Source organism: Chiroxiphia lanceolata, chromosome 2 (assembly GCF_009829145.1).
Source record: "Chiroxiphia lanceolata isolate bChiLan1 chromosome 2, bChiLan1.pri, whole genome shotgun sequence".
Classification (NCBI taxonomy): Eukaryota; Metazoa; Chordata; class Aves; order Passeriformes; family Pipridae; genus Chiroxiphia; species Chiroxiphia lanceolata.
This window is the reverse complement of record NC_045638.1, coordinates 32,205,642-32,233,018: the sequence shown is the minus strand read 5'-3', so window position 1 is coordinate 32,233,018 and position 27,377 is coordinate 32,205,642. Positions and strand designations below refer to the sequence as shown.

Here is a 27,377-nt window from a genome sequence, read left to right as displayed (position 1 = left end):
TTTGAACACAACTTGTCCATGTGCTGTTATAGCAAAGACAACCACCCACTTACTGAACTGGAAGATAAGGGGTGTGATTTCTCCCCCCCCACCTGTGGGGCTGCAACTGGAGTACTGTGGCCTGTCTGGGCTACCCAGTACAAGGCAGGCACAGACAGGCCTCTAGAAGAGGCACAGCAGAGGGATACCAGAATGCCAGGTGGATGGAAGGCTTCTCATGTTAGGATGTATTTCTTCAGCCTTTAGAAGAGAAGACCAAAAGGAAAACTCATTGCTGTGGGCAGTGTAGAATTGACTGAAGCCAGATTTGGAAGGATGAGAGGCTTTGGACACAAATTTCAGCATGGGACACTCTAAACCCATGTAAGAAAAAACCTTTTAAGCTTGATGGTCATCAAACACTGGACCAGGTTACTCAAAGAAGTTGTGGAATTTCTGTCTTTTGAGATACCCAAAACATGATGTCCCAAACCTGTGAGTGACCTGCACTAGACCTCCCCTAAGCAAGGGTTGACTCAATGGCCTCTGGAGCTTTCTTTCACATGTGTATGATTTTATAAAAGGATAAAAGCTATCTTAGTTCGTTTTCGTTGCTTGTGAGCAGCTGAAATCCTTCAGAGGAATTGCCATCCCCAGGCTTTAGTTTGAAAATGATTAACTGGTGCCCAGGAGTGACTGTTGCAAAGCTGATGTCAATAGCGCTTGTTGCATCAGCTTAAGTCAAGTGATGTTTTTGTTTCCTTGTGTGAGTTTGGGTCATGAAAGAGAATGGCAGAAGTGACTCAGTTCAGTCCACTTTCAGCTACCTTTCAGATTACAGCATTAATTTTTTTCATTACCTTAAGCAAGATATTCATCATTAATTATGTTTCTTTTAATTATACTCCTTACTAGCACAGAGCTCATGAGTGCAGCAATGAAGATTTAAGCTGCCATCTACATATTGGTTTTGTAGCTGTCTCTCAACATTTAGTTGCAAGCAGTACATAGCTTTTCTACAAGAAGGAAGCAGCCTTGCTATAAAATAGCAAGATGTAAAGTGTTCTGAATGAGTCTTTCAGACTGTAACAGTCTTTTAAATTAGTGTGGATACTCTTGTGTAGGAATACAGAAAGCTTTGGTTGCTGGGAATTTTGTTAACATTAAAGACAAATATTTGGTGTCCAGAAACTCCAGGTCTTAAGAAAGCTTTGCTGCTTTTCCCCCACTGTCCTTGTGTAAGACTTTTGAGCTCTAATTTAGTTGTCTAAACATAAGTAACCAGTGCTATTTGAGATGTCCTGGGCTGTCCTGGAGATCTACATGGCCCTGGCAGATACGGCACAGGGCATAGGAGAAACTGTCCTGGACGTCAGTCTGAGATCAGGCAAGTTGCCCTAGGACATTTATCTAAAGTGGCAGCAGATGCCTATGTTTAGATAACTGAGTGTAGTGACAGGTAATATGACCTCTTACCAATAAGTGAAGAATAGCTATTATAACAAATTTGTGAGACATTAAAATTAACTTGGTGGTTGTGATTGGTGTTTTGGTGGTATTTTTTGGGTTTTATGTTCTGGCTAAAGCTAACAACTTCTTTAGAGACAAATTCAGGCTATAAGGTGTGTGTTTTGATTCTCCATGTGTGCAAGATATCTACTGTCTTCCACAACTGTACTGAATCTGTGAAATGTGCTTTGAGGTACAGATTCTCTGTGAAATCTTTCTTGAGGATATGAGCCTCTGGAGAGAAATTGTTCCAAGTCTTTAAACTGGTGCTGGCTGACTGCCTTCAAGTTTTCTAACTCACTGTACAAGTTTTCTCAAGATCTTTTTTCTGAAATCCCTTTGATTTATAGTCTAATCTTTCTAGGGTTATATAAGAGATAAACTTAGAAAACTAAAGCATGAAACTGTTAGTAGCAACAACCTAAATGTTATATACTATCTTTAAATTAAAAAAAAATCATCTATCTTCAAGACTTTAACACAGCCTTTTGGGTGAAAGGATTAAGTTGGATCTTTAGGAAGAAATTTTTTACAGAGAGAGTAATCAGACATTGGAATGGGCTGCCCAGGGAGGTGGTGGATTCACTGTCCCTGGAGGTTTTTAAGATGGACTGGATGTGGCACTTAGTGCCATGGTCTAGTAACCATGGCAGTGTTGAATCAAGGGTTGGACTTGATGATCTCAGAGGTCTTTTCCAACCCTGTTGATTCTACGATTCTATAATTATAAATGCCCAGTACTGGTAAGAGGGGTGATTTTTCCCTCTCCTGCTTATTTTTCCCACTCAGTTGTGAAGTTCTGCTGTTTCTTTTGTGCTGACCTTAGTTTTTGTTGTTAGGCATTTGGATTGGGAAATTAATCCAATTGATGGTTTTCCCTCTGTAACTTAGCTTATTATGTATCTTGAAACATTAATAGTGTACATATGTAGCCTATGTCCTGATCTGTACATTGCAATATTTTGTTATTTGCAATGTTTCTCCAGTACAGATAAGGTTTAATAAATGTTTCATATAAATTGTATTTTGCCAGTGCTTCTCTTTTACAATGTATCCTTTGCAGATGAAAAGACTAAGCTGTATTAATTACAAAGCATAATGTTATTTGTCTTTTCCTGATAAACAGACAGTATTAAACAAAACCTACACTTTAAATAGTGGATTGATCAGACACATGGTTTTGCTTGCTGGCATTTTTGTTTCACACTTTTGTGCAGTCACACAGGAAAAATAGCATGCTAGACTGTAGTACAATAGGCCCACAATTATACTTGAAGATCAAATTTTAAAAAAAAAAGTATTTGGGACTTGTAACTGAACACAGTTATATGTTTTTGTTTACTGCACAACTCAAAAGATTGACATGTAATAAAAATGAGTGATAATTATAGAAACTGCCACATGAGATTTATTTTTGGTTCAGTTCCATGATGCTATGGCTGCTGAAGTTGGTATGCTATTTCTTTGCTTTTGATTGACCCTGATCCAAAGTCCAAACAAACTTAAAAAACCCCAACAAATTCCACACAAAATTACCCACGAAAAATATCAAACAAACCAGAAAGCAAACAGCTTCTGCTCAAAATACAGAAAGTGTCATTAAAATTAATTAGTAATTTTTCTTGTTTAATAGACATGTGAAAGCAAAACCCAGGCATTTCCTTGTAAGTGAATCTTTGATAGATTTTTGCTCTTAAATATATTTGAGGTTTATGAGTCTTACCAGAGTGATTTATGATTTTAAACTTGATCTATGGATATTAGACTTAATATTTTCATAGCAAATTTGAATTTCAGAACTAGACGGGAAAACCTTGAGTGTTCAGTCAGATAATTTAACTCCCAACAGTTAATGACAGCCATGGCTATTTAGTATTTGCATTTTTGTCCATTATATGTATTTCCATTTGTTTCTGTAGTTATCTGGAGTTTAATGTGATCTCCATTACCCTCTGTCTAAAAGTTGGCCTGGGTGGAGTCTTAGACTAATATTAGGAGTATTGAATGCAAATTATGATGCTTAAGAGCATAGATAATGAACAACTTTCTGCATGAAATAATTGAAAACATAATAGAAAATGCTGTCGTGTTAGAGCCAAAGCTAATTGTCAAGGATGGGACAGTGTTGGTAATGGCTATTTTAGTTGCCCTGTCATAGGATCTGAACCTGTTAACTCCATCATCTGACTGTCAGGTAATTGCTGGTAATTTAATTATGTGCTTTGATTATGTTTTCAAACAGGAAAAAAACCCACAATTATTGAAAGGAAGCTTTTATTTAATTGTAGTGAATCATGCACTTTCAAGGGCATTGATAAAGGTTACGGGATGTTTTATATATCTGTTAACTTCATAGAGTAAGTGTGGCTGTTGTGGTCTAACCCCAGCCAGCAGCTAAGCCCCACACAGATGCTTGCTTACTTTCCCCAGTGGGATGGGAGAGAGAATCTGAAGAGCACAAGTGACAAAACTCTTGGGTTGAGATAAAGACAGTTTAATAGACAAAGGAAAATAAAGAATTCACAAAAACATTTTTCTTCTTTCTTCGTTTTAGTTGAATTTCTCTTACAACCCGTTGTAAACTGTTTCGGAATAGTAAGTATTTACTTATATCTTAGTGAAAATAGAAAATGAAGTGTGACATCAGAATTAAGAAGCTGAATTGAAAGCTTATCAGTATGTGAGTAGTATATCTTAGCTATGAAAACATGGAAACATTTGCAAGCCAGTGTATTTTTAATGAAGAATAAGAATGGCCTGTTTGATTACAGTACAAATGCAATAGGTAAGTTTAAATGAAAGCTTGCTGACTTTTAAATTACAATAAAATTGACAGCATAAAACAACTTATCTTGTCTCTTAGTATTCTCTTCAGGGAGGAAAAACTGCACCATACTGCAAATGTGAACCCCTTCCTGCAATGTCCCTTTAGCAAGGCAGTCTTTCTTTAAAACCTCTATTTCAGAGGTTTTAAACCAAAAAAATCTGATTGATGCTCTCCTTAGACTTTCAAAATTGCAAATAAATCCTCAAGTTACAAACAGATTAGCTTTATTTTACAATGGTAAATAATGCACTTCCAGCTTTCTTCAGTTTGATGCAAATTAGAGGGTGAATAAACCAACTAATTTCATTTTAAATTTGAAACACTACTTAGATTTACAGTCCAGGATTGATCCTTGACATGAATCAAACACTAATGTTTGTAGACTGTGATTTCATAGTAGTAATAAAATTTCCAAAAAGCAAAATAAAAATTCCTCTAATAAAATATATTTTAAATAAAGATAATTAAAAAAAAAACTATTTAAAAATACTTTTATCTTAGGAAAAACAAAAAAAGAAAGTATAATTTGTAGGTGAAATAGAAATCAATGAAGCCAAGGGACTTGACTTTTAGTTCTGAAATGAGATGCAACCAATTTGCATTCCCCTTGCAAACAAGCAACATCCTTATACTAGAGGTGAACTCAGAAGAGCCAAGGTGAACCATAGACTTTATCAGACCTGTAAGCTTTCTTCCCACTCTCAGGACATAAATATTCAGCTTGGCCATGAAATCTTTAAGAGGAGGACTAAAATCCTCAATTTGATCTCCAAATCCTGTGGGAAGACAGAAGTTTTCAAAGGCAGGTATGTTTTAACATTAGCTGTATCAGGAGGGCATTCCATATGCAGCCTTCTAAGCCAGTTGGTATTTCTAATACAAGAGTAAACTAACTGGAAATCCCTGGACAATCTAACCTCCTTGTTTTCAGGTAATTAACCGTAATGTCCAGCGAAGTGGAAGGAAAGGTATGAATAATAGAGGCTAGAAGATCATTAGGAGAGGAGATGAAGTTTCCTAGTCAAATGGAGATTATAGCCTTCTTTGTTTTCTAGGTGTTAAATTACATCAATGAGATAATTGCTTGACTGTTACGTGGTTTATATTCTTTTTAATTTGCTTCTTACATCTGTGCTAGGTTTTTCTGTTATTCTATACAGTGTTTTGATTTCCTGGACTTCTTTTCCTTCTCTCAGTTTTTAAGTTGTTAAGTTGCTAGTTGTTTTACAGTTTGTAGGAGTTCTTGCCACTGGAACTCACCACAGTTCTTGTCCTGGACCAAACAGTCTTTCAGTGGAGGCTTCTTTAATTGGAAAAAGCCAATTTGCATTTTCTGTTCCAGATCAGAACTTCTCCTTTTGTCTGTCAGGGTCTGACCAACTTGTGGCAGTTGGGTTGGTTTGGTTTTTTTTCCCTCACAGGAAGTATAGTGCTGTCAGTCTTAAATTTATTTTTTTTTTCTTTTACAGACTGAGACAACTTTAGGCCTCAGTTCATATCAACAGAAAAGGTAAGCATATTTCTAAACATTTAATACAGACTTTAGTTGCAAGATTTTTGATACTTATCATAAGATTAATAATGTTTTAGTGTAAAAAACGTAAAATACAAATAGTGATTTTTTTTTTTAAATTATTTTTCTCATACAAAGGAAACAAAACTAAAATGTAAAGCAGTTTTTAATATTGGACAGCTAAATCATAGAATCGTAGAACAGTTTGGATTGGAAGGACCTTAAAGACCATCTAGTTCCACATCCCCTGCCCTGGGCCGGGGTACCTTCTACTAGACCAGGTGTCTCAAAGCCTCATCTACCCTGACCTTGAACATTTCCAGGGATGGGGCATCCACAGCTTCTCTGGGCAACCTGTTCCAGTGTCTCACCACCCTCACAGTAAAGAATTTCTTCTTAATATGTAATCTAAACCTTCCCTTCTTCAGTTTAAGGTCATTTGCCCTTGTTCTGTCACTAAATGCTCTTTGATGGGAGTCCAGTGTCTCACCGAGCCGGTAATTAATACCCCATTTTTAAAATAATTTTAACTATAAAATTCAAAATACATTTTCTGATATATGCAGCTCAGCCTTATTTTTTAATATTAACACATTGTGGCTGCATTCAGGTTACTTACAGAACATTTTTAGCTAAGAGTCCTTGCGGTGGCTCTTTCGAAGATATTCTGGCACAAGAAGCGCCCACTGTGAGGTATTTGCCTATTATTCATTTTAAGAGGTCAAATTGTTACTTTTAGAAACGCTTTTATTTGCTTTCATGGTAATAGAAATAAAGTATCAGCTTTTTAAGAGATTGTGTTGCTAAATAAAATCATAAGATCTCTTTCTGTTTTACGGTTTAGTGCTGGTGTCTATATTCCTTCATAATTTATGGCACAGGAGAGGAAATAAAACCCTTTAAACAACTGGTAATGCGGGAAAAATATATGTAGAATATGCTGAGATTTGAATTTTCTACAGTAGCAATTAAAGATGTTACAGATAAAATTCCACAGAGCACAGTCCTCCTCCAGAAAATCCCAGAACAGCTAGAAAGGTAATGTGAGGATACAGAGCAACAGTTGCTGCCCAACTTTGCAGAAATCTTTAAATACTGTATTTGGCAGCATTTTCTTGGTCTCCAAATGCAAAGATGTACATAGGTTATCTAAAATTATCAGTGCCTAGTACTCTGTGATAAACAGCAAAGCATTACAGAAGTGCTGCAGAATGTCCTTAGGACGGATTAATATTGTGCTTCAGCAGAGATGGACATCCATATCACGCATAGTCTTTTCAGGCATTGTTTTTTACCATTTTTATAACTGCTTCTGTAACTAACCTTATTGAGACATGAAGCTGCACTTCAGTGAATTGCATCTGTTAGTAGACTGCTTCTGGGTAATAGCAGTACTGTAGTTGGTAGTTGAGGTGAATGCCCACTAACTTGGATGACAGCATGGATGGAACAGTGAGGATAATGATCATGTTGGGAACTGTGTGTAGTTCACTCTCAAGTCTCATTCTTAAAATCAAAATTCTTGCAGAAGGAAAAAGGTGTTGAGACCATCTAAGTTATAGGTTCAGATGACTCGTGGCTAGTTCTTAGTCTACTGCAGCTTGTTCGCAGATACCAGTAGTCCTCTCTTCCACATGCATCTTTTCCTTTTCATGTTGTTGTCCTTGTAGCAGGTATCAACTGGTAAGTGTTGACACAGTGTAGAAGAAGACAGTCTGTTCTTTCAAAAGCACCATTTCTGCTTCATTTCCTATGCAGGGTTCTGTGAACATTGCACTCAAGTTTTTTTTCTATGAACCTTGATAACATTAAAAAAAACCCCAGATGTTCTTTACAATTTTGAGCTCAGTACTTCCCATCAGGGTAACTGCATGATTCTAGTCATGATATCATCTCTGAATCCCAGCAAAGCAGAAAACTAGGGTAGATATATCATTCTCCTCCTGGTAAGGGAGAGTTCGTTGCACATGTAGACTGCTGTAGTAGATGGAAAGTAGCTGTAAGAAACCTAACAAAATATGAAATGCAGGCACACTGTCTTCAACGCTGCTGATGCTTTTGAGAACGCACACAGGATCATTCTTGAGGAGAAAAGGCAACGCAGAAAGAATTGTGCCTTGCAGAATATACCTCCTAAAGAGTCTTTCTGCTGTGCCTTTTGCAACCAGACATGCCTATCTCGTATTGGCCTTTTTAACCACCAACGTGCTTGCAACAAACGTGGGTAGTGCCCTTCCCAAATCTTAGTTCGCGAAGCGTAGCCATGATGTTGTCCTTGACTTCAAAAGTTAGAGAACTTCCAGGGGTAGGGAAGGAAAATGTTTAAATTGTGATATAAGACCGGGAGCCATAGTTCTACATGCATGCAGTAGTAATTAACTGAATGTCATTATGCTGTAAAGTTGCCCTACCCATGGGTGTATCCTGCCTTCGGTGAGCAAGTGCCTAGCAGAGCAGACATTATCATTATTTTCTAGTCTGCTGCAAGTTGACTCATGTTGGGCCTTTCAGTATGCAAAGTTTGGGAATTCCAATATTGCTTGTTCCCATTTGAATCTTATTACAATTGTTACTTCTATTACAATAGTTAGCATTCATGATGATGTCGCTGCCTTAACCGAACTTTAACCATTTAAACATTCTGTACTGTCTGACTGGCTGTCCCGGATAATATAGCTCTTTGGTCTGAGAAAATGTTGCCTAAGCTTTTCATGTATGTGGAGAATTGTGTATGGTGTGATTGTTCAAGTTAGGTCATGTTACTCTTTACAGTATTTTCAATGCATTTGAAATAAAGATATTAATTATCACTTTTGTAAATATTGTAAATTTTTCTAATAACTTGTCCATAAAAGGAGTTTGTGTCCTCTTACCAGTAATAACCAATAAAAAAAGAGGTGCTGTCTGACCATTCAAAGTTTTCAATTTGGTTGAAGAATGATTTCTGTTTAGTGTTACCTTGACAGTGGAGGTACGTGAGCTTTTTATGTCCATTTTCATTTAAAAGCGCACTCTAAATGGTTTTCAAAATGGGGCCATAAACTTTGAAGTCATACTGTGCATTTGTTTTGTTCTTTCAAAACATCACTGCCTATATAATTTTCCGATTATATTTTTTTATGTCCAATGTCTTCGTAAACTTCGTTTTGTTGAGTGTTTGTTCTGTGAGGTTAGATTTTAGCCTGAGAAGGCTAAACTATATTGTTTGGCAACTATAATGAGTCACAGCAGCACTTAGTAATAGCAAGAATTGTAATTTTTTTGTAGATCTGAACAGTTGTTCCTATTTATGTCTTAAACCTTCACTTCTATTATATTGTGATCTATATACGTGTGGCATGTGCGTGCACACACACACACATAGGGAACTGTATACTAAAGCTGACTGACTATGCCTGTTCTTGGCCTGAGAGTGTTTTACTTCTTTTGTGTGGATAAAGCTATTTTTAATGACTAATCTCTAAGTAGGATTAAAGATGATTCGACATGCCAATTTACAGACCTGTAAATTGATCAGCATGCGTAGATTCAGTTGTGGAGTTTGAGTGTATCATTGAGATGTATTTTTATTTACAGAGCTTCTGACTTGTTACGCTGTTGTTGTTGCCCAGATCTGCAGTAAGAGAGGATACAGTTGTCATACTCTATTCTTAAATTTTTACTCCTGTAAATAGCTTTCTTGTTGAAGTGGTTCTGAAGTATGGAAAGACATGTGAATTTGATCAATAATTAGTTTTCCTGGAATTTTTCTGGATGAAATTGGATTGATTGAGTTCAAGGCTTCAGCTTTCCTACGGCGAGCCATATGTCCTTGCCCCTTCCATTTTCTGGCTGCTCCCTCTGAGGCAGATCTAGGTGTTCTGCTACCCTGAGTGGGTTTGTGGAGCATATTTGCTTACCCAGGACAAGTGGCTGCAGCTCGATCTTTGGGCATTTGAGATTGATTCAAAGTCAGGGATCTGAAACAAGAATGCTGTTTTAATATCAGTAACATAAGCATTTGAAGAAAAAAGAAAGCTGTTGGTCTTGAGCCATTCAGGAGCCATTGACTTTGAGCTATTCTTTATCCTTTCCTGTTTATTTTTTTTACGTTTTTATCTCCCTATTTTGTTTTATCATATGAATACAATTTTTACTCAGCCCAAAATAAAGTGTTACAGAATTACAGAGATGCTTAATTGTGGTCACAATCACATCATTCTGAATAAAAAGAATGTTTCAGTCAATGAAACTGCTTTGTATTTTTTCTTGCAATTTCTGTTGTGGGTTATTGATTGTGCTCTGTATAACTGTACTGGTAAAATAAGTGGCAGTAGTTGCTTCCAGGTACTTTGTCATCTTCCCTTCTGGATTGTTTGAGTGCTATTTAAGTTTTGGTCTTCATCTATTAGAAGTCTCCTGAAGAGTTCCCAGTGGGACATTAGTATAGGTAAAGCTAAAGAATGTTTCCAGAGCAGTCTCATCATCTTCAGGATATTACAAATTTTGAACAGTATATATATGGGCTGTTTTCTCCTTGTGGCCTCAGTACCATCGGATGGGTCTGAGATTGTTTATGTACTAATATAGATGTAGCTAGAGAAACTCATTAGGTGTACGTAAATTACTGCTAGACATTGGACAATATCCAAAACATCTTTCATAGCAATGTTTGAACATTTCTGTGAAAGGTGATGTAAACCTCTTTAGCTGTTTCACTTAACCCTCCTTATATAGAGGAAAAGTTTACACTCAATTAGGTCCATTTTAAAGATTTGTACTCTTGCATAATCTTCTTTGGAGACACCACATAATCATGTAAGTGGCTGGTAAAATTACAATATTCTGACTGGATGAGTTTGTTTTGTTTGTTTCTTCTTTTGAATTAGTTACCCTATTAGTATTAATGAATGTTTTGCTAAGGAAGGGCTATTTGAAATGCGAAGGGAGCAAAAATGTATCAGTTAGTAGTATCTTTTACAGCATTTCAATTTTTCTTGCAGTGTATCCCTGTATCGGGGAAATTGCCGACCCCTCCGGTTTGAGCCACCAATGCTGGATTTCCATGAACAGTAAGTTGAAAAGGTCTTCTGATCTGTTTAGTTAGACAAATAAAAAATTTTAAAAAAAACCATTCAAAAATCAAACTGAAAACAAACCCAGCTGGGGTGGGTGGATGGGACCCCTAAACAAACAAATAAACAAACAAACAAGAAAACCCAGACAAGCAACAAGAGCATTTAAAGCAGATGGAGCTGGTGGAGAAGGTTGTATACATAATTTGCATTAAGAGATTGTAAATGTAATTGACCAACATGTTCCAGAAAGCTGGTGTACTCAGTTTTAAACATTGTATAGTGACTTGTCAGCTGCCATGGTTTTGGTGGTGTAGGTACTTGTACTTACTTTTTAGGTACTTGTACAGCTACACTGTGGAGCAGACAGTTTTAAGTCTAGAACTTATACTGAGGTGAGATTACCTTTCTGTGTGTAACCCACATCAGGGAGTATCTACTCTAGCATATCCATTTAGCTATTGCTTTGGTGGCAAACAACGTGGCAGTGGATCTGCACTTATTAGAACAGAAATGTCAAGTTGTGAAAATACAGCCTCAAGGAGAACAAACAGCCTCCAGGAACCTAGCTCTGTGCTCTCTACCTTGCAGTTGATTGCTGTTTTCGTTCTGACTTCTCTAAAACATAAAGGTAGGAGGAAGAAAATGTAACAATTTCATCGGTGTACCTGTTTGTAATCAGTTTGTCTGAGAAGTATTTCAGTCTTAACTTTTCCTGACAGTAATTGGTTACTGTGTATAGGTAGCTACCACCCCTCTTAGCAGTCAAAATTGGTTCTGGAGTTGGTGTTCATGGATGCAGCCTCTGTGCATGATTGATACTTTGATCAATGTAAACTGCAGTGAGGGCATTTCAAATATTGCGTTAACAGTTCAGCCTTGAAGAATGAAAACAGCCCAGGTATGCCTGAACACAGCATTGCTTCCCCCATCCTTAGCCAGTGCAGCTGCTGGATGAAAGGCTGCTTTATTTACAGATAAGCCACATATTATTAATAAAAATATAGTACCCTTTTTCTGTCGGAAAGACTGTTGTATGGTGTGACTACAGAGATTTGCAAGGAAGCTCCTGTGTATTGACATGGTGTATACTCCTGTCTTTCTGAAAGAAGAGAAGCTGTAACTTCGTTTGCACGGAGGAGCTTTTCAGAAATAACCTCTATACAAAAAACCCCAATCCAATATAATGTCACTAAATAACAAAGCTATTATGAAAATGCCTCATTTTGCAGAATTTATTTGTGCTCAGTCTAACAAAATTGTAATCCTACTTCGAATTAAAGACAGAATAAGTCACTCTGTCCCCTCATCCTTTTTCTTTCAGAATTTCTTCTAGCTTTTGATGTTGTGTATTTTTGTTGTTTTTTTTCTAATGTCGGTAACTGGTCCTAGGTAAGAGGATATTGAGTTTCTAAATTGAATGGCAAATGACCTTGTGGTAAGCCCTGTTCTACTGCATTTCTGCTATAACAAAAATGAGGTTATAGTTAACAAATCAAACTGGTGACTACAGTATAAATTCAAACTTGTAGAGCAGTGTGCTTTCTGTTAGAGTTACCGTAAACTTACCTACTGATTTGGTTTTAAATTATTTTCTCTGCAAAATGGTAGAACTTTCTAGTTCATAGTAAATCCAGAATTTGACATTTGAAATGTATTTTATGCACTTTTTTCTACTATGAATAAAGTGTGATGTGCTTTGAAATACCTTGCTTTTAAGGGTTATCTAGAGTTTGCATGCTTATCTGAAAAAAGCTACATGTGCTTCTTTACTTTGTGGATTTCCAAAGACCATTTTTTCCCCCTTGCTAAAAGTAGATCCAAGACAGTATCATAAATACTTTAAGTTGTTGTTCATTATATTTTGGCTTTTTATGTAAGCTGTTCGTGGTCAGAGCTAAAAGCACTGAACAAATAATGTCGATCTAGTACAGTGTTAAAGTAGCAACAAATCTCTTACTTGGGAATGGCTCTGTACAGTAAATGCAGAACTGCACTGTAAATTAAAATGGGAAACCTCTATGTTAGATCTTGATTCATTATGTGTTCTATTTTTTTTAACAGCATATGATAAATAATTTATCTATTGTCATTTAGATCATAGTCTCGGGCAGAAATCCTCTTCTGATTTATTAAAACATCACTAAGATGTCAAAGGCAGTTTTAGAAAAGGTTTAGATATGGAGGCCCAAAATTCAGTTTAAAATCTGTGAGCCAGCTCTAAGAAATCCCGAGTAACTCAGCCTTATGGTGAGAAAAAACTGCAGGTGCCAAGTACCTTGGAAGTCAAATAATGCGTATTTAAGCTTTTGAGGTTTTCTACCTTCTAAAACAGACAGGGGTTTACATTCAAATTCTGGCTTTTCTGTCTTTGTTATTCATGGATTTTAGGAAAGGCATAAAATACATATTTAGTTTCTGAATAAGTACTATACCTAAAGGGTGTTTTGTTAGTAGGTAGCATGTAGTACTTAATGGAGCAAACTTGTTCAAAGTTCGTGTTTGTGCTGAGCTATCAACATGTATCATGCCCAAGCTAAAGAAATTTTTAATATTTAATTTCAGTTGGAAGCTAAGTCATTCTTCCTGTGACATTTTTGGTCTGCTGAGAGTGTGTGGGTTTAATCAGATGTTTCAAAAACGTGCCAATTTGAGCAGGAATAATATTTAATAAAGGTTACTTTATCTAGAGATCTCAGAAAATCAAAATCTGTATTAAGTTGATAAATAGGTGCTGTAGACACACTTCCTGTGTTCCCCTGGAGATGAGATTACAATGGTCTTATACTTCTGATTTATAACAGTTGGGGGTTTTTAATGCTATTTTAATATGAAACAAACACTGCCATATTCTACTACTTTGAAGGCAGTCCAGGTAATCTCACATTTATCAAAGGAAATGTATGCTGTAGGTTGGGATATGCAAATCTTTAGCTCACTTGAAGGAATCCCAAATGTTCTCTGTATATATTAAGCCTCTGGGAATGGGATAGAACTGTGGCAGGTTATCCCGTATCACTGTGCCAAGGGACTGCTTGGACTATGTGTGGAATACTCATTTGGTTATTTAATGTGTAAACCTGTTACTTGTGTTTCTAAAGCAACACCAGTCTTTTTCTGGAACAAATTCTGCAACATCTTGGATATTTGAGATTCAGGGCTTTAAAGAAAATGAGCAAAAACCCCTCCACCTAAAACCAGCTCCACAACTAGTTGACTTCATTCTTACCTGAATTCTGTTGCTTGTATTCTCAGTTTTTAAACTGTTACTCTCCTCTGTTGTCAAATGGAAATGGAATAACCGAGGTGTTCTAATGTACAAACAGCAACCATAATTTCATCTTCCATAGCTTTGGGACTTGGCTGCTCAGAGGCTATTTGGAAGAACAATTATTAGCTATATGGCTTTCTGTGTTTAAGATTGGTCTTCATATTAGAGGTCCTGTAGGTGGCCCATGTGAAGGAAGGTTGTTGCAGAGCAGTTTATATTCAGTTCTTGCACCTGCTTTGTAGGTGAACGTGGATATTCACAGGTCTTGATACATTCCCTAATCTTTATTAATTCAAATCTGACTGTATCAAAAGTAAACTTTAAGTTCTTCATAACTAAGCTTTTTGGTAGAAGTACCTTTTGATAATGGAGCACTTATGTACTTTGGGTACTTTTAGAACGCTGACACAATATAAGGAAGAACTGCTTACCATCAAAATTTTAAAATGTGGCATTATTTTAAAGATGAAGTTGACATCTTACCCCTGTTTCATATAAATGATTGCTAATGTATGAAACCATACTTTTGGAAACAGTAATATTTTAATCTTTGATGAACATATGCTTCTATGGTGAATGGAGGTTCTTGCTTCACTCAATTTGAGCAATGTCTCATTCTCAGACAAAATTTTCTCAGTGGTAGGACAGTATTCTGAAGTTCTGTCTTTCAGTTTTCTTTTGATAAACAATCTCATTGCATTTCCTTTGAAGTGTTTTCATTAGGGGATTTTTGTAATGATTTTGTGTTTCTTGTTTGTGAGCTGTAGTATTTAGCAGGATATTCTATGAAAGATTTTACTGGCCTTGAAAGCAATTGCTTGGCAATGTTCAAATATTTGGGAGCTTCTTCCAGGTCTGGAGACCTTATGTTACTTTAGGTAACATAAGGGACATATTTTATTCCTGTAGCTTTAAGGACAGGATAGTGTCAGAATAGGTAAAGATCTGGAGAATACAGCTGTGCTGAATCTGTCTTAATATGCCTCCCTTTGAATCTAGACTGCACTGCTCTCAGTTATACTTCTAATTGCATCAACCAAAACCAAGAAAACCAAGGCAAAGGGGTATTTAAAAAGTAAAGGCATATAATGAATGTGTTATATTGCAGTGAAAACTAGTTTTCACCCTTGTAAGGCTTTCCTGCTGTAAAAACGTGTGGGAGGAGTAGCATGGTAAGAGAATGGAGAATGATATTGTTAACAGTTTAACTATTTGAAGTATTCCTGAACTATAGAAGAAATGTTTGTATATACTAGATATGGTAGATATAAATGTTCTTAAAATCATGGAAGTTACTTTAACCTAAGGTTAGTATAAGTTTAGCAAATTGGTCTGTTTTCTTCAAGAACTCTAATCTCTTAGCAATAAATAGTGAATACTTATAGCAGCTAGAGAGTTTACTCAAGTCATTGGTTTTCTTACAGTTTAAACAAGTATATTTACAACTGGTCAAAGGACCTATAAGTTATGTATAATGTAGAGCCAAATGTTTACACAGTACATTTGATACGCTTGTAATGTGTGAGAGCTTGAGATTGTTGGAATTTTAAAGAAATGTTGCAAAATGAGACTTTCATTTCCCTTGGATTTTTTTAAATGCGAGAAAGTGTTGACAGCGTATTGACATTTTGTCCAGATCTACTTCAGGTTTTGGTTGCATATCATGCTAGAGTGCAAAATGCTGCCAAAACAAATAAAAGTTAGATTACACCTAGATTGCACCTTTAGATTAATTCTGACCACACTTGGTGACACAGTTGGATAAAATCTTCTTGCTGGCTTTTTATGTGTGGGGGTTTGCTAACTGTTTGGAAAAGGTATGATTTTGTTGTATGGAGTCTAAGTTGGATTCCTAACATAAAATGGGGCATTTGCTCTGTTTAGTATGTTACGTAAACACCAACTTTGTGTACTATAAAAGAGCTTTCTCTCTTTGTTAAAAGGCAGTAAAATTGGGAAGCTAAGAAACAAGTAATTTGTAGGCTAGCACATGTGTAAACCCAAACCCCTTCTGTTTTCTTTGCTTTTCTGAGTTGGAGATGCATTTGCTTTCTCCAACATATGTGCTCCAGTTACTGACTTCAGTTAAAGAAGCCACTTACCTGTGTCACTCAACCAGCGATGCATACGGTTTCACGTGAAACAGGAAGGATGCTCTAGTCACTAATTCTCTGGTTTTGTACATCGTACAGTCTTCCTTTGTGTAAGGAACCGCTGTTTTCTTCAGAATGGGCACAAAAGGCATTCCCTTTCAGTCTCTAGACGTAACCTTGTACAACCAGCTCATTTTGTTTCTTTTAATTAAAAGTAGGTGGATACATTACAAGTCAACACCCAAGTTCTTAGAGTTGAAGCTTGCTCACTCTGATCTTCTGACTGGAGAACTGTCTTCATTGGTTAAGGAAGTTCCCAAGCCACATATATTTAGAGGCTAGGAGAGTGTTCTGGGCACCTGACTTTATATGCTTTTCACATGACACTTTTACCTTCTAGGCGTCTGTGCTATTCACCCCTGTCTGATAGGACACTGTATGACAGGATACTGATTTAGCCTATGATTTAACCCACTTCTGATATGTTGGGCAGCAACCAGTCTTACATATGTTTCCACAATGGCCAAAGATGCTAAATGAAAAAAATTCTTGGGGGAAAACATATGTAAAACTCTCAAATTCATTAGGAATTTACCGGAATTGAATCTTGAGTATGTTTACGTATATTCCCAGCATTTCAAAATGTAACTGTGAAGTTTTTGGTCGACTTCAGTTTTCTCTCCAGTCTCGTTACAAAGAATAGGAGATGAAACAGGAAGAATGTATCTGCTGAATTTATATCCTTTTACTTTTCAGTAATAGATTTGTATCATAAATCAAGTGAGCATTTTACAGAGGTGCTTAAACCATGTACAGTAAGAAAAAATTAATTGCTCTTTTAAGAAGGCATTTTCTCAATCCATATTTGCTTCACAGTGAGTAGCTAGATATTTTTGCAAGTCAGCTTTGAGCCAATAACTCAAGGATTCATCTCCCCAGAATTTGCAACAGCTGATTTCCATTGTTAAAAGAATCTACCTCTTGATCCCTGGAGTAGCAGTTAATTCCATTACAAGGACATGCTTACTGTAACTGCAGATACCAACTAAGACTTTGAGAAGAGTTGAGTTGCAGCAGTAAAGAACCAGAACATAGGCATCTTGACTCATTTGAACAGGCACCTCCTCCTTGTTAATTACTGTCATCTCATCTAGGTTGTGGTATCAAGTTTTTTATCAGTGTAGGTGGACCTAGCATTATGCAGGGACAGAGGATCAGGAGCAAAATCTTACATGCCTTGACAGTTCATATTTGCCTGAAGGTGTGTGTCTGTACCAGCTTCTCACAATGAAAAGTACTTGCTCCAGGAAATTCTGCTGTGAAATTTGGCATCAGGTAACACTGTACTTGTGCAGATCATTGTGGTCTGATAATCTACAGCTTGGAGAGCATCCCTGATGAGATTATTGCTTTGAATGTATGTTCATTAAGGGTGTCTGGGGTCCACTGCTCTACCTGGATTTTACCATGTCTGGTACCAGAAAAACAGGAGAGGTTTATGAAGTCCTATTTCTGTAGATTTGGCTGACATCAAACTTAAAGAAATAAGGGAAGCTGTATCTCAGCCAAATGTAGTACTGGACTCATTGTTTCAAAATCAGAATGATCAGCAAAACAGTAAAATAAAACACAGTCCTAACAACAGAATTCCTTTTAAGTTCCTTCTGCCTTTATCACTTATAATTAATACTATGGTAGTTTAGTCTGGAATATGAAGTTAGTGAGCTGTGGTGTCAGTCATGGCTGTTTATTTTCATAAATTTAGCCTGTCAAATAGACTGTCTTATAGTCTCTTCTCTTCAGAACTAGAAAAGCATGAAGGCCTTAAAAGATTGTTAATATTTGGAATATTTCCTAGATAACGAGTTTTACTTCCTTTCTGACAGGAACATACTGGTGCTTCAGTATTCCCAGTTCATTCAACACCATTTTCATGATGGCTTAGTGGTGTTTCGCACATTGATGCATCATAAAAGGTGTCACTGAAGTCAACCCTGATTTTAGGTTTTCATTATATAGCTGGTTTTCTGTAGAGACCACAGGTGATATAGTAATCATGTCATTTGCTCACAGTGCTTAAAACCTACCTCATCTCTCACTTACTGCTCTTGTGGTTTTAAGGAACTGTTCTGCTTGATTCTTGTTTTCAGCTCTTAGCTCCTCTTATGAAGCTTGGAGTGTTTTGTAATAGAGGAGAAGGACGATTTCCCCTTCTTGGGGAGCTACTGAACATGCTGTGGGAAGTGAAGTGTCCAGAAACTGCACTGTGGCAAGCAGAAGAGTTGCACCAAGATGTTGGGAGCACGTCTTCCACTAAGGAGAATCAGAAATTGCAATGAGAGCTAGGGAACAGACAGTTGATCCTCAGGAGAGACTCAAAGAGCTTTCTTCAGTGTTAGGAGAGGTTGACTATTTTATTTCTTCCTTTTTTTTTTTACTTTGATGTTAGTAAAATCAGAGAGTACTTTAAGGCTTGACCACTTTGTCTAAACAAGGAATTTACTGCAAAAGTGCTGACTGTTATACAAGCTTGCTTATGCCTTTCATAGTTACCAAGCAGATAAAATCCTCAAGGCTGTCTGTACTGATGTCAGTGAAGGAGTGTTGAAGCAGTGGGTTCAGAATTCAGGGAGTGCTGGGTAGCTCCCTATCAGCAGACACTTTTTTTCTGGTGTGGTTTTGCGTGTGTTTGGTGTTGTAGTGGTGAATAGCAAAGAAATTTACAGTAGTAGAGTGCAGATATATTTTTCTGTTAGTGAGGATGCTGTTTGTTGATGGTTAGTAATTGTGTCTTTGAATTAATGGCATCGTATTTAGCATCTGTCTCTTTAGCCCATGTTTCATTAGTAGGAGGTTCTGTCATCACAAACACTTTGTAAATTGTAGTGTAGTTTGATTATTGTTACTAAATTCTCCATTCAATGGAGCCTTTAATTTACAACAAACTTCATGTGCTGGGACATAACTTCACACCCCCCTCCAGGTTGAAAAACTGTGAATGCAATAGCACTTACTAATTTGGCCTGTTAAAGTGAATTGAGGAGGGTAGAATAGCTGCCTTTTGCTGGTCATCGTACTTCAGGTACTACAGGTAGTAAGTCTTACCAATTGTTTTGCTGTCCTTGCAATGTTTGGAGCAAGTGACATGGGAGAGAGTGCTGCATGGAGTACATGTAGCCTGAAAGTTGAGTTAACTATTTTAAATTCCAGAATTCAAAATTGAGCAATTTGTAATCTGCACCTTGATTAGTGCTTTGGTGCTGATGCTTAACATGTGTGTTAAAAGGCATGAAAAAAATTCTGAAAAGACAAAGTCTGAAAAATAGTCGGTGAAACTGGAGCATCTATTGTCACCTCAGCTGTTGTAAGCAAAAACAAGCCCAAATCTTGTGTCAAATAAATTGTTAGAATGTTTTGTTAGTGAAATCGTGTGTTGTTTAACTCTGTGACTACCATATTTTAGGGTTCTTAAATTCTAACATTTATTTCAAGCATTTATTTTTTTCCTTAAGGTATGAGTACAAATACTATACATATAAAAAAGTTGTTGCTGAACATGTCCGCCTACTTAATTCTGTAGAGCATGTTATAAAATATGATGCCAGAGAAATTCTGGGTTCTGGGTAAAACTGCTTAAAATCTATAATGGAAAAAACTGGCGTTTCAAATTTTGTCTAGGGTGTATTCTGTTTATTTTAAGTTGCTGTGTACACCCTGTCTTAAGATAGTTATTTAGACATTCTAGCATGGAATAGAAAACTTGGCCTATTCTGATTCTGAAGTAAAAACCTGACAATAGAATTTCATGAGGATGATGCAACATTAGGTAAGCCTTCAGGAAAAGTAAGAATAAAATGATGGAAAAGATGTTAACTAAGTAATTAGTCTAAGTATAATTTACACATTACTTGAAAAAAAGCATTAAACACAAAATTCTGTTGTCAGTATGCATCACTTTTATGCTCCTTTCTGGTTAATGGGAAAAAGCCCAATGCTCTATTGTCTAGATTTCTGATGCTTCGAAAATATTTTCTGTGTTTTGACAGGCCAGTTGGAATGCCAAAAATGGAAAAAGTTTACCTACATAACCCTAGCTCAGAAGAAACAATTACATTAGTATCAATATCTGCTACAACATCACATTTTCATGCATCGTTTTTCCAAAATAGGGTAAGTTATTTTGCTTTCTCAAAATGAACTTTTCTTTCCCCTCTGCAGTCTGAATGAGAGCTTCTTTAAAGAGTAACTTGCTGCAATAATGGCATACCTAAAAGTATTAAGGTATTGCAGTTCTTGGTCTCAGAGCAAATTTGAACTCAGTACAGAAACACTGGGACTTCTGACTATGTTGGAAATGTAGATTGTAATTGAAGGTTTAACAGCAGATCTCTTTGCTGCTGAAGTGACTCCATTGCCTTAGAGCACTTACAGGAACAAACTGTTCCTATAATTTTTCTGAATTTTTCTGAAAATTCTAAGTCACGTGAAGTAGTGTTAGTGTGAAGTAGTCACTCCAATGTGCTAACAGCTGTAAGTAATCATGTTACAGGAACTTACATGTTCAAGAGCGTGGTGTCAGCAGAGTTAACTCTTAACCACCTTGTTGTCAGATATAGTCCTCTTGTTTCAGTTTTGTCTGCAGGGCCTGTGGCTTAGCAGAGGCCATAAAAACATTAAAAACTTCAGAAAACCTGTCCATAAACAACTTTTCTCATTTATGGAAGGCTTGAAGTAATTGCTTTTCTCCAGTGATCTGTGAACTGTCAGACTAAAATATTTCTGTGATAAGCTGAACTCAGAATTTAACATAAAAATTCAATTAAATATGATCCTGCACTAGATAATATAGTTGTAAACTATTGGTATTTTTATTATTTTTTTACACATTTTATTTGTCTGAAACTTCTACTCCTTCTTTCTAAATCTGCAGTAGACTTTCTAACTTCAGTATTTCTGTAAAGAACAGAAGAGATCTTCTGTAGCACAAAAACCATTGTTCATCTGCGTAGTGTAATGTCTTCAGTAAACAGTTTTGCTTATCCCTCTGCTTGCTTGCTTTTATTTTTTCCAGAAAATTCTTCCAGGAGGGAATACATCCTTTGATGTAGTTTTCCTCGCAAGAGTAGTGGGAAATGTAGAGAACACTTTATTTATTAACACTTCTAATCATGGGGTATTTACTTATCAGGTAAGAGAATTACACTGTTTCAGAAAAAGTTGTGTGAATCAAAGCAGTATCTGTTATGGGACACTTAACCATCCAAGGATATTAGCACAATAATGATAGGTTGTTTAGGGTTTTTTTCCATCAACTCAGTTGAAGAAATTTCTATCCCTGCTGCCTGTTGTAAAACAAAAACACACCATTGTAAATATTGTAGGGCAGTACTGTAAACCAGATCGATGAAATTATGTAGGATTTAAAACCCTCCCAACACCTTTTTTGTGTTATTTTTGTGGCTTATTGTAGTGATCTGGCTCATTTTGTAGCTCTGTATTAATCTACTCCTGTGACAAGACACTGCTATTCATTAGGCTGGCAAAAAGTCACTCACATTACTCACTTGAGATTCAGAAAGATAAACCAGACAGATGAGAGAGAATAAAAAATGAAAAAAAAAAAGATAAATACTCTTGTTGAAAGAATATGACTCTTACCATGACAACGTTTTGCAAACAACAACAGAAACGCTTCCCATATGGATAGTTTCATAACGGTATGATTAAAGGAACATTTCACATCTCTTTAACCTATGGCTGGTATTTAGTGTTTCAGAATGTCAGAAAAAAGGTGGTATTTTGACTTCCCGTTTTCTCAACATGTCAGTGTAAGTAAGTAGTAGCTATGAGAAATGGCCTTCAGCTGCAAACGATAATGGTTTAAAATATTTGGTTAGAATTATACTATAAAATTAATCAAAAGAGTACATGGTGGATTACTAAAACTGGTGAGCGTATTTTAGGTTCTGCAACAGTTACATACAGCTGCTTAAGCTTGTGTTTCTTTTTCTGAACCAGGTGTTTGGCATTGGAGTTCCGAACCCCTATCGATTGCGCCCATTTATTGGGGCACGAGTTCCTGTAAATAGCAGTTTTTCTCCTATAATAAATATACATAACCCCCACAGTGAACCTTTGCAGGTGAGCCTAAGAGGAAAATCATTAAATGCTCATTTGTGATATTAAACTGAAATTTTTATTTTGAAACTTCTTAAAATTCTGTTTGAATTTTAAAGCTGTTTGAGGTCAAGTCTTTCATATTGTGTGAAGCTTTTTCTGTTCAAATGCAAGTCAGTTCTAGAAATTGTAGATTATAATCACAGATCTCTTAATTTGCTAATTGAGGTTTTACAGTAAAATTTCAATTTTTAACATGGTTATAATTACGGCAAAATAAAGATTTAAATTTCACTGGTAATTAAGAGTATTGAAACTTCACTGGTAATTAGGAAGAACACTGAAGCAAACAAAGTTAAATAGATCTTGTGCTTTTAATTTGGTGATGCCTCAGCTTCCTTTTGCCTGTTTTGCACAGTGAAGGTGGTGTTAAGGTGTAGAGTAGTAATGTTGGCAAGCATTCTTATGTTAAGGCAGGATTGATGTCTTTACCTAACCAAATTCTGATTCTGTGAAGTAAGTGATCCACAAACTATGAAATGCTATAGAAAGACATAAATATAGCACTAGCAAATGGCTATATCGTCACTAAAGTGAATTTATGAGATACTCCAGTAGTCAAATAGTCACTAAGCTATGCCATTGCATGTGATAATACCTGATAACTAGAACAAGATCCCTTTAAAGCTGAGTGCTAATGATTTTCTGTTATCCACCTCAGGTGGTAGAAATGTATTCCAGTGGAGGTGATCTCCATTTAGAGCTTCCAACAGGTCAGCAGGGAGGTACGAGGAAGCTATGGGTGAGTAGCCATGTCTTGCAGCACTCATTGTACTTGCTTGGGGAGTACAGGCTTTTGGGGTTTTTTACTAACTTCATTTCTTGTTTTGTGATCATTAAAATATCCCATAAAAATGGAAATAATAGTGGTCTGTTACTGTAATGGGAGTAGGAATCAAATGAACCATTTAATTACAGTAAGCCATATGTACTGAGCTGTGCTTTTTTGAAATGCAAAGATTAAAATGATTCCCAGTAGAATAAAGTACACCTACCTGAGCTTTCAGGACAATGTCCCAAAGGCCTGTGAGCTGGATCTAACCCACAGAAAATAAAATACATATTTTGTTTGATTTGTTGGTTACGGGGGTTTTGTGTTGGCTTTTTTGTTGTTAGTGGTGTTTTTTATCTCAGAAAGTCCTTCTTGCAAACTACTGTGAATGCACAGATAGGTTGAAAATGCAGCTGAACAAACTTAGGGAAGAAAGTCCTATTAAGGACTACTACATAAAAGAGCAGCTTGTCTAGCTCATGATCATGAGCATGTCTAGCTCAATCCCTAGATCATGAGTCGAGAGTGGCTGGAAACTATTCTGGAAAATATTCTTACATGCATGCCCTGCAGTTACTCTTTACTCTCTGGTGCTAGAGACAAGGTAGTGGGTTGAATAGACTCATGGTCTGGCCTGTTAAATCTGTTTTGTCGTGTTCTTCACTTAATATAGTTTTGAAGTAACACCTACTGATATCTTTAAGTGAAATAAAATTTAGAAGCATCCTGATGGTACAGTTTTGGCGTTATTCGGTATATTACACTGTTGGTAATGTCCAGCTGTCATGTGACAGTTTAACTTGTTGTAAGAGTAAAGCCAGGATATTGCCAAGTGAGCTATGAAGGACAGTCACAATACTTAATTCTTGTCTTTTCTGGAGAAAGTCCATTAGAATGGCAGTGTTTTAGTGTTAGATACAAAAATTGCAAGTAAGTATTAATACAGATCGCAAGCATTTTAAAAAATACAGTGGAAAGAGATGCCAAGGGTTAGATGTAAACATGAAAATGGATTTTAAAAGATGAAGGTCCTAATGTCTTGACACTGTTTTAGTCAAATTGTATTGCTTCTAAAGATAGCCCCTTCCTTGTTGTCAAAAGAACTCAAGAGGAATGTTTTTCAGAGCATGTAGCTTTTCAGCTTCTCTGGGCCAGGTTGCCAGTTAAAGCACTGGTGACTAGCATGTGAAAGCTTTCAGTGTCTTGCACAGACTAATCCTCTTGTTTCCCTTGTCAGCCATTGGTATTTCAAAACAATAAGGCAAATAGAAGAAATCAAACCAGTAGGAGGAAACACCCAGATACATCATTGTATTGGTTATGTCAAGAACTTCACTGCAGTTAGAAAAAACTGCAAAGTAGAAGAAATTATTTGAAATATGGTGATGATACTTTGACATATGGATTTACATAATTGTCTAAAATTATTCTGATACCAAATGCTTGAATGATTGGATGAAGCGGTCTGTGTATGCAGGAGTATTTCTGTAATCACTCTTCAAAGTTACTTCAGGGATCTGACCAACTTTGGATCTCTGGTTACACATATGGAAGAGTCACATCACATCCTTTGAAACATTAATGAATGGCTGCATTATGTTGGATTTGTGAAAGAGTGTGTAAACAGAACTTGAAAGCTTCTTGATTTGATATTCGGCAGTTTTCAAAGAATACATACAGCTTGACCTCCAGCATGCATTGGTGTTTCAACTACAGAGAGCACAGGAGAGGTGTATAAAACAATTGGTTACTTCCTGTCCAATTTCCTACCTCAAAAACATGAAATAAGCTGCCAACTGAAACAATACCAATCATTGCAAGGACTACTCATCCAAAATTTCTACTTTCTGTTGTATTTATTTGCACTTAAAGTGTAGGAAGTTCCAAATTTCAAATCAAGGCTTTCATCCTCTATTAAAAACAAAATAAAAGTACCAGTGATGTTGGTATGTCAGTTACGGAGCTGAAGTTAGTCTTGTGCTGCAGCTGTGTACACCAAATACAGAAAGAGTTGTCTTTCAGATCCTGAATGCAGATTGGAACTGATGGAATAGGCATGTACGGAAACTAAAATGCATTTTGACTTTTTGCTGTAAGCTACATGATGGCCCCACAAGCTTCTGGCTACTTGGAGTTTGCACTATTTCAGTTTGTGTTTAGGACTGAAACTGTATGGTTTGTGTCTGCTTTGGAGAAAAAACAATTAAGATATGCAAACCCAATATTTGATCTTACAGTACTCAACAACATTTTTATTAACAACTTTTGTTTATTGGTAGAATTCTGTTAATTTAGTCTGCTGTGTTTTACCACAAATTAATACATAAAACTTAGAATTGGGATGTGGAAGTTCTCTTGCATATACCTGTTTTTAATCAGTGTCATATTACATGTTTACAACTAATTTATAAATTAATTTAATTTATAAATTAAAGTCTAATTTTAATAATATGGAGTCTACCTTTTTCTGCCTTTGCAGGTTTTTCTCTTAATACAATTATACTCAATGCTTCTATTGTAATTATTTGGTATGACAGCTTTTTTTGTAATTACTGGACTCTCATAAATGTGCTTTGGTTATTTATCAGGAAATACCTCCCTATGAAACAAAAGGAGTGATGAGAGCCAGCTTTTCTTCAAGGGAAGCAGATAATCATACAGCCTTCATTAGAATAAAAACAAATGCCTCAGACAACACAGAATTTATCATTCTCCCTGTTGAAGTAGAAGTTACAACAGGTTTGTAGAAGAGTGGTTGTTTTTGTTGATTTTGTTTTGTTTTGTGGATTTGGTTGTTTTTTGGGTTTTTTTCAGTTATTCAAATTAATTAACTCTTAGTATAATAAGAAAATAGTAACTTTTTTTTTTTTCTCCTTAAAGCACCAGGAATCTATTCATCAACAGAAATGCTAGATTTTGGTACACTACGAACACAAGGTAAAGTATTCTTCAGGTCTCTAAGTATTTATAAGGAGTAGGGTGGGAAGAGGAAAGCCCACTTATCTTTGTATTGTTCAGGGTTGCTTGTGGAATGATACTTTTTAAGAGACTGATAATAGCGTGTTACAACAGTGCACAGATACATTCGCCAGCAAGTATACTTGACATGTGTACAAGCAAACAGTAGTTCGCACATCTGGTTCTAGGTCTAGTAATAACATTAGTCTCACACAGTTGTACATGACTTAGTCCAAAAACCATTTCAGTTTACTTAGTTTGTGAACTTGTTTTGAAATACTGCGTTACATCTGCATAAGTTTTAATGTTTTCAGACACGGGGAATAGTGAAGGTGTGCAAACTTAATCAAATCTGTTATTTATGATAAGATTTTTTTCAAGTGCCACTTACACATTTGTGCTTAACATTAATTAAATTAATATTGCTTAGTGAAATAAAATATATACATTGGAAAGTTGTAAAACCGAAGGTATCTTTTGAAACTATAAAAGGGATTTTTTACTGAAGAAAAACAGATCATCTTTTTTCAAGTAAAAAGATATAGCTTCTGAGGTACTTTTCCTTGCAACTTCCTTAGCACGCAAAGATTTTACATGTAAGATTAGTTTCTGCTGGTGCATCTGGCAAAATCATTCATTATAGTATTTTTAGCCTGTTTGTTTCTTAATATGTTACAAATATGAGTAGTTAGCTGAAGCATGTAATACCTACTAATACACAAAACTGTGGGTTTTAAGTGTGTCAGTTTCTTGGGACTAGCTATTTAGACTGGCTATTCTGTCATATTAGTCTTAACTTTTTAAATCTGAACAGTGGATTTATTTGAGGAACCAGCTAGTGCAGATGAATTTGTATATGTTTCTTATGTTAAAATAGCCTAATAGCCAGGTGTGGTTTTTTTTCTTTAACAGATCTGCCAAAAATTTTAAATCTCCATTTATTAAATTCAGGAACAAAAGATGTGCCAATTACAGTAAGTTTTATTTCCTTTCAATTTGAAACTTTCTATATGGATTTACTTTCTCTCATAAAAATTGATCATTCACAGGTTTGCCATACAGTGTTCAGAATTAGAAGCTAGGTGATATGTGACTGAAAATGTAACTTAATAGGAAGGCAAATAATTTTTGTGCATGGTAAAATTAATTTGCTTCATAGCCTTCTTTGAATGCTCGGATGCTTTGAACAGCATTTATAGGCTGTGACTGCAGTATCTGAACTTC

The 27,377-nt window shown here is 36.1% G+C and overlaps 1 protein-coding gene across 1 annotated transcript in view; it reads left to right on the top strand.

Annotated features, from left to right (window-relative positions):
* Positions 1-27,377, top strand: part of TMEM131 (transmembrane protein 131) — a 92,285-nt gene that overhangs the window by 24,389 nt on the left and 40,519 nt on the right. Inside the window, exons 3-11 of the mRNA XM_032680677.1 lie at positions 5,785-5,825; positions 10,811-10,879; positions 20,293-20,416; positions 21,318-21,434; positions 22,265-22,387; positions 23,085-23,165; positions 25,784-25,934; positions 26,076-26,132; positions 27,066-27,127. Coding sequence (XP_032536568.1) covers positions 5,785-5,825; positions 10,811-10,879; positions 20,293-20,416; positions 21,318-21,434; positions 22,265-22,387; positions 23,085-23,165; positions 25,784-25,934; positions 26,076-26,132; positions 27,066-27,127 — 825 coding nt within the window. The remainder of the gene's footprint in view (positions 1-5,784; positions 5,826-10,810; positions 10,880-20,292; positions 20,417-21,317; positions 21,435-22,264; positions 22,388-23,084; positions 23,166-25,783; positions 25,935-26,075; positions 26,133-27,065; positions 27,128-27,377) is intronic.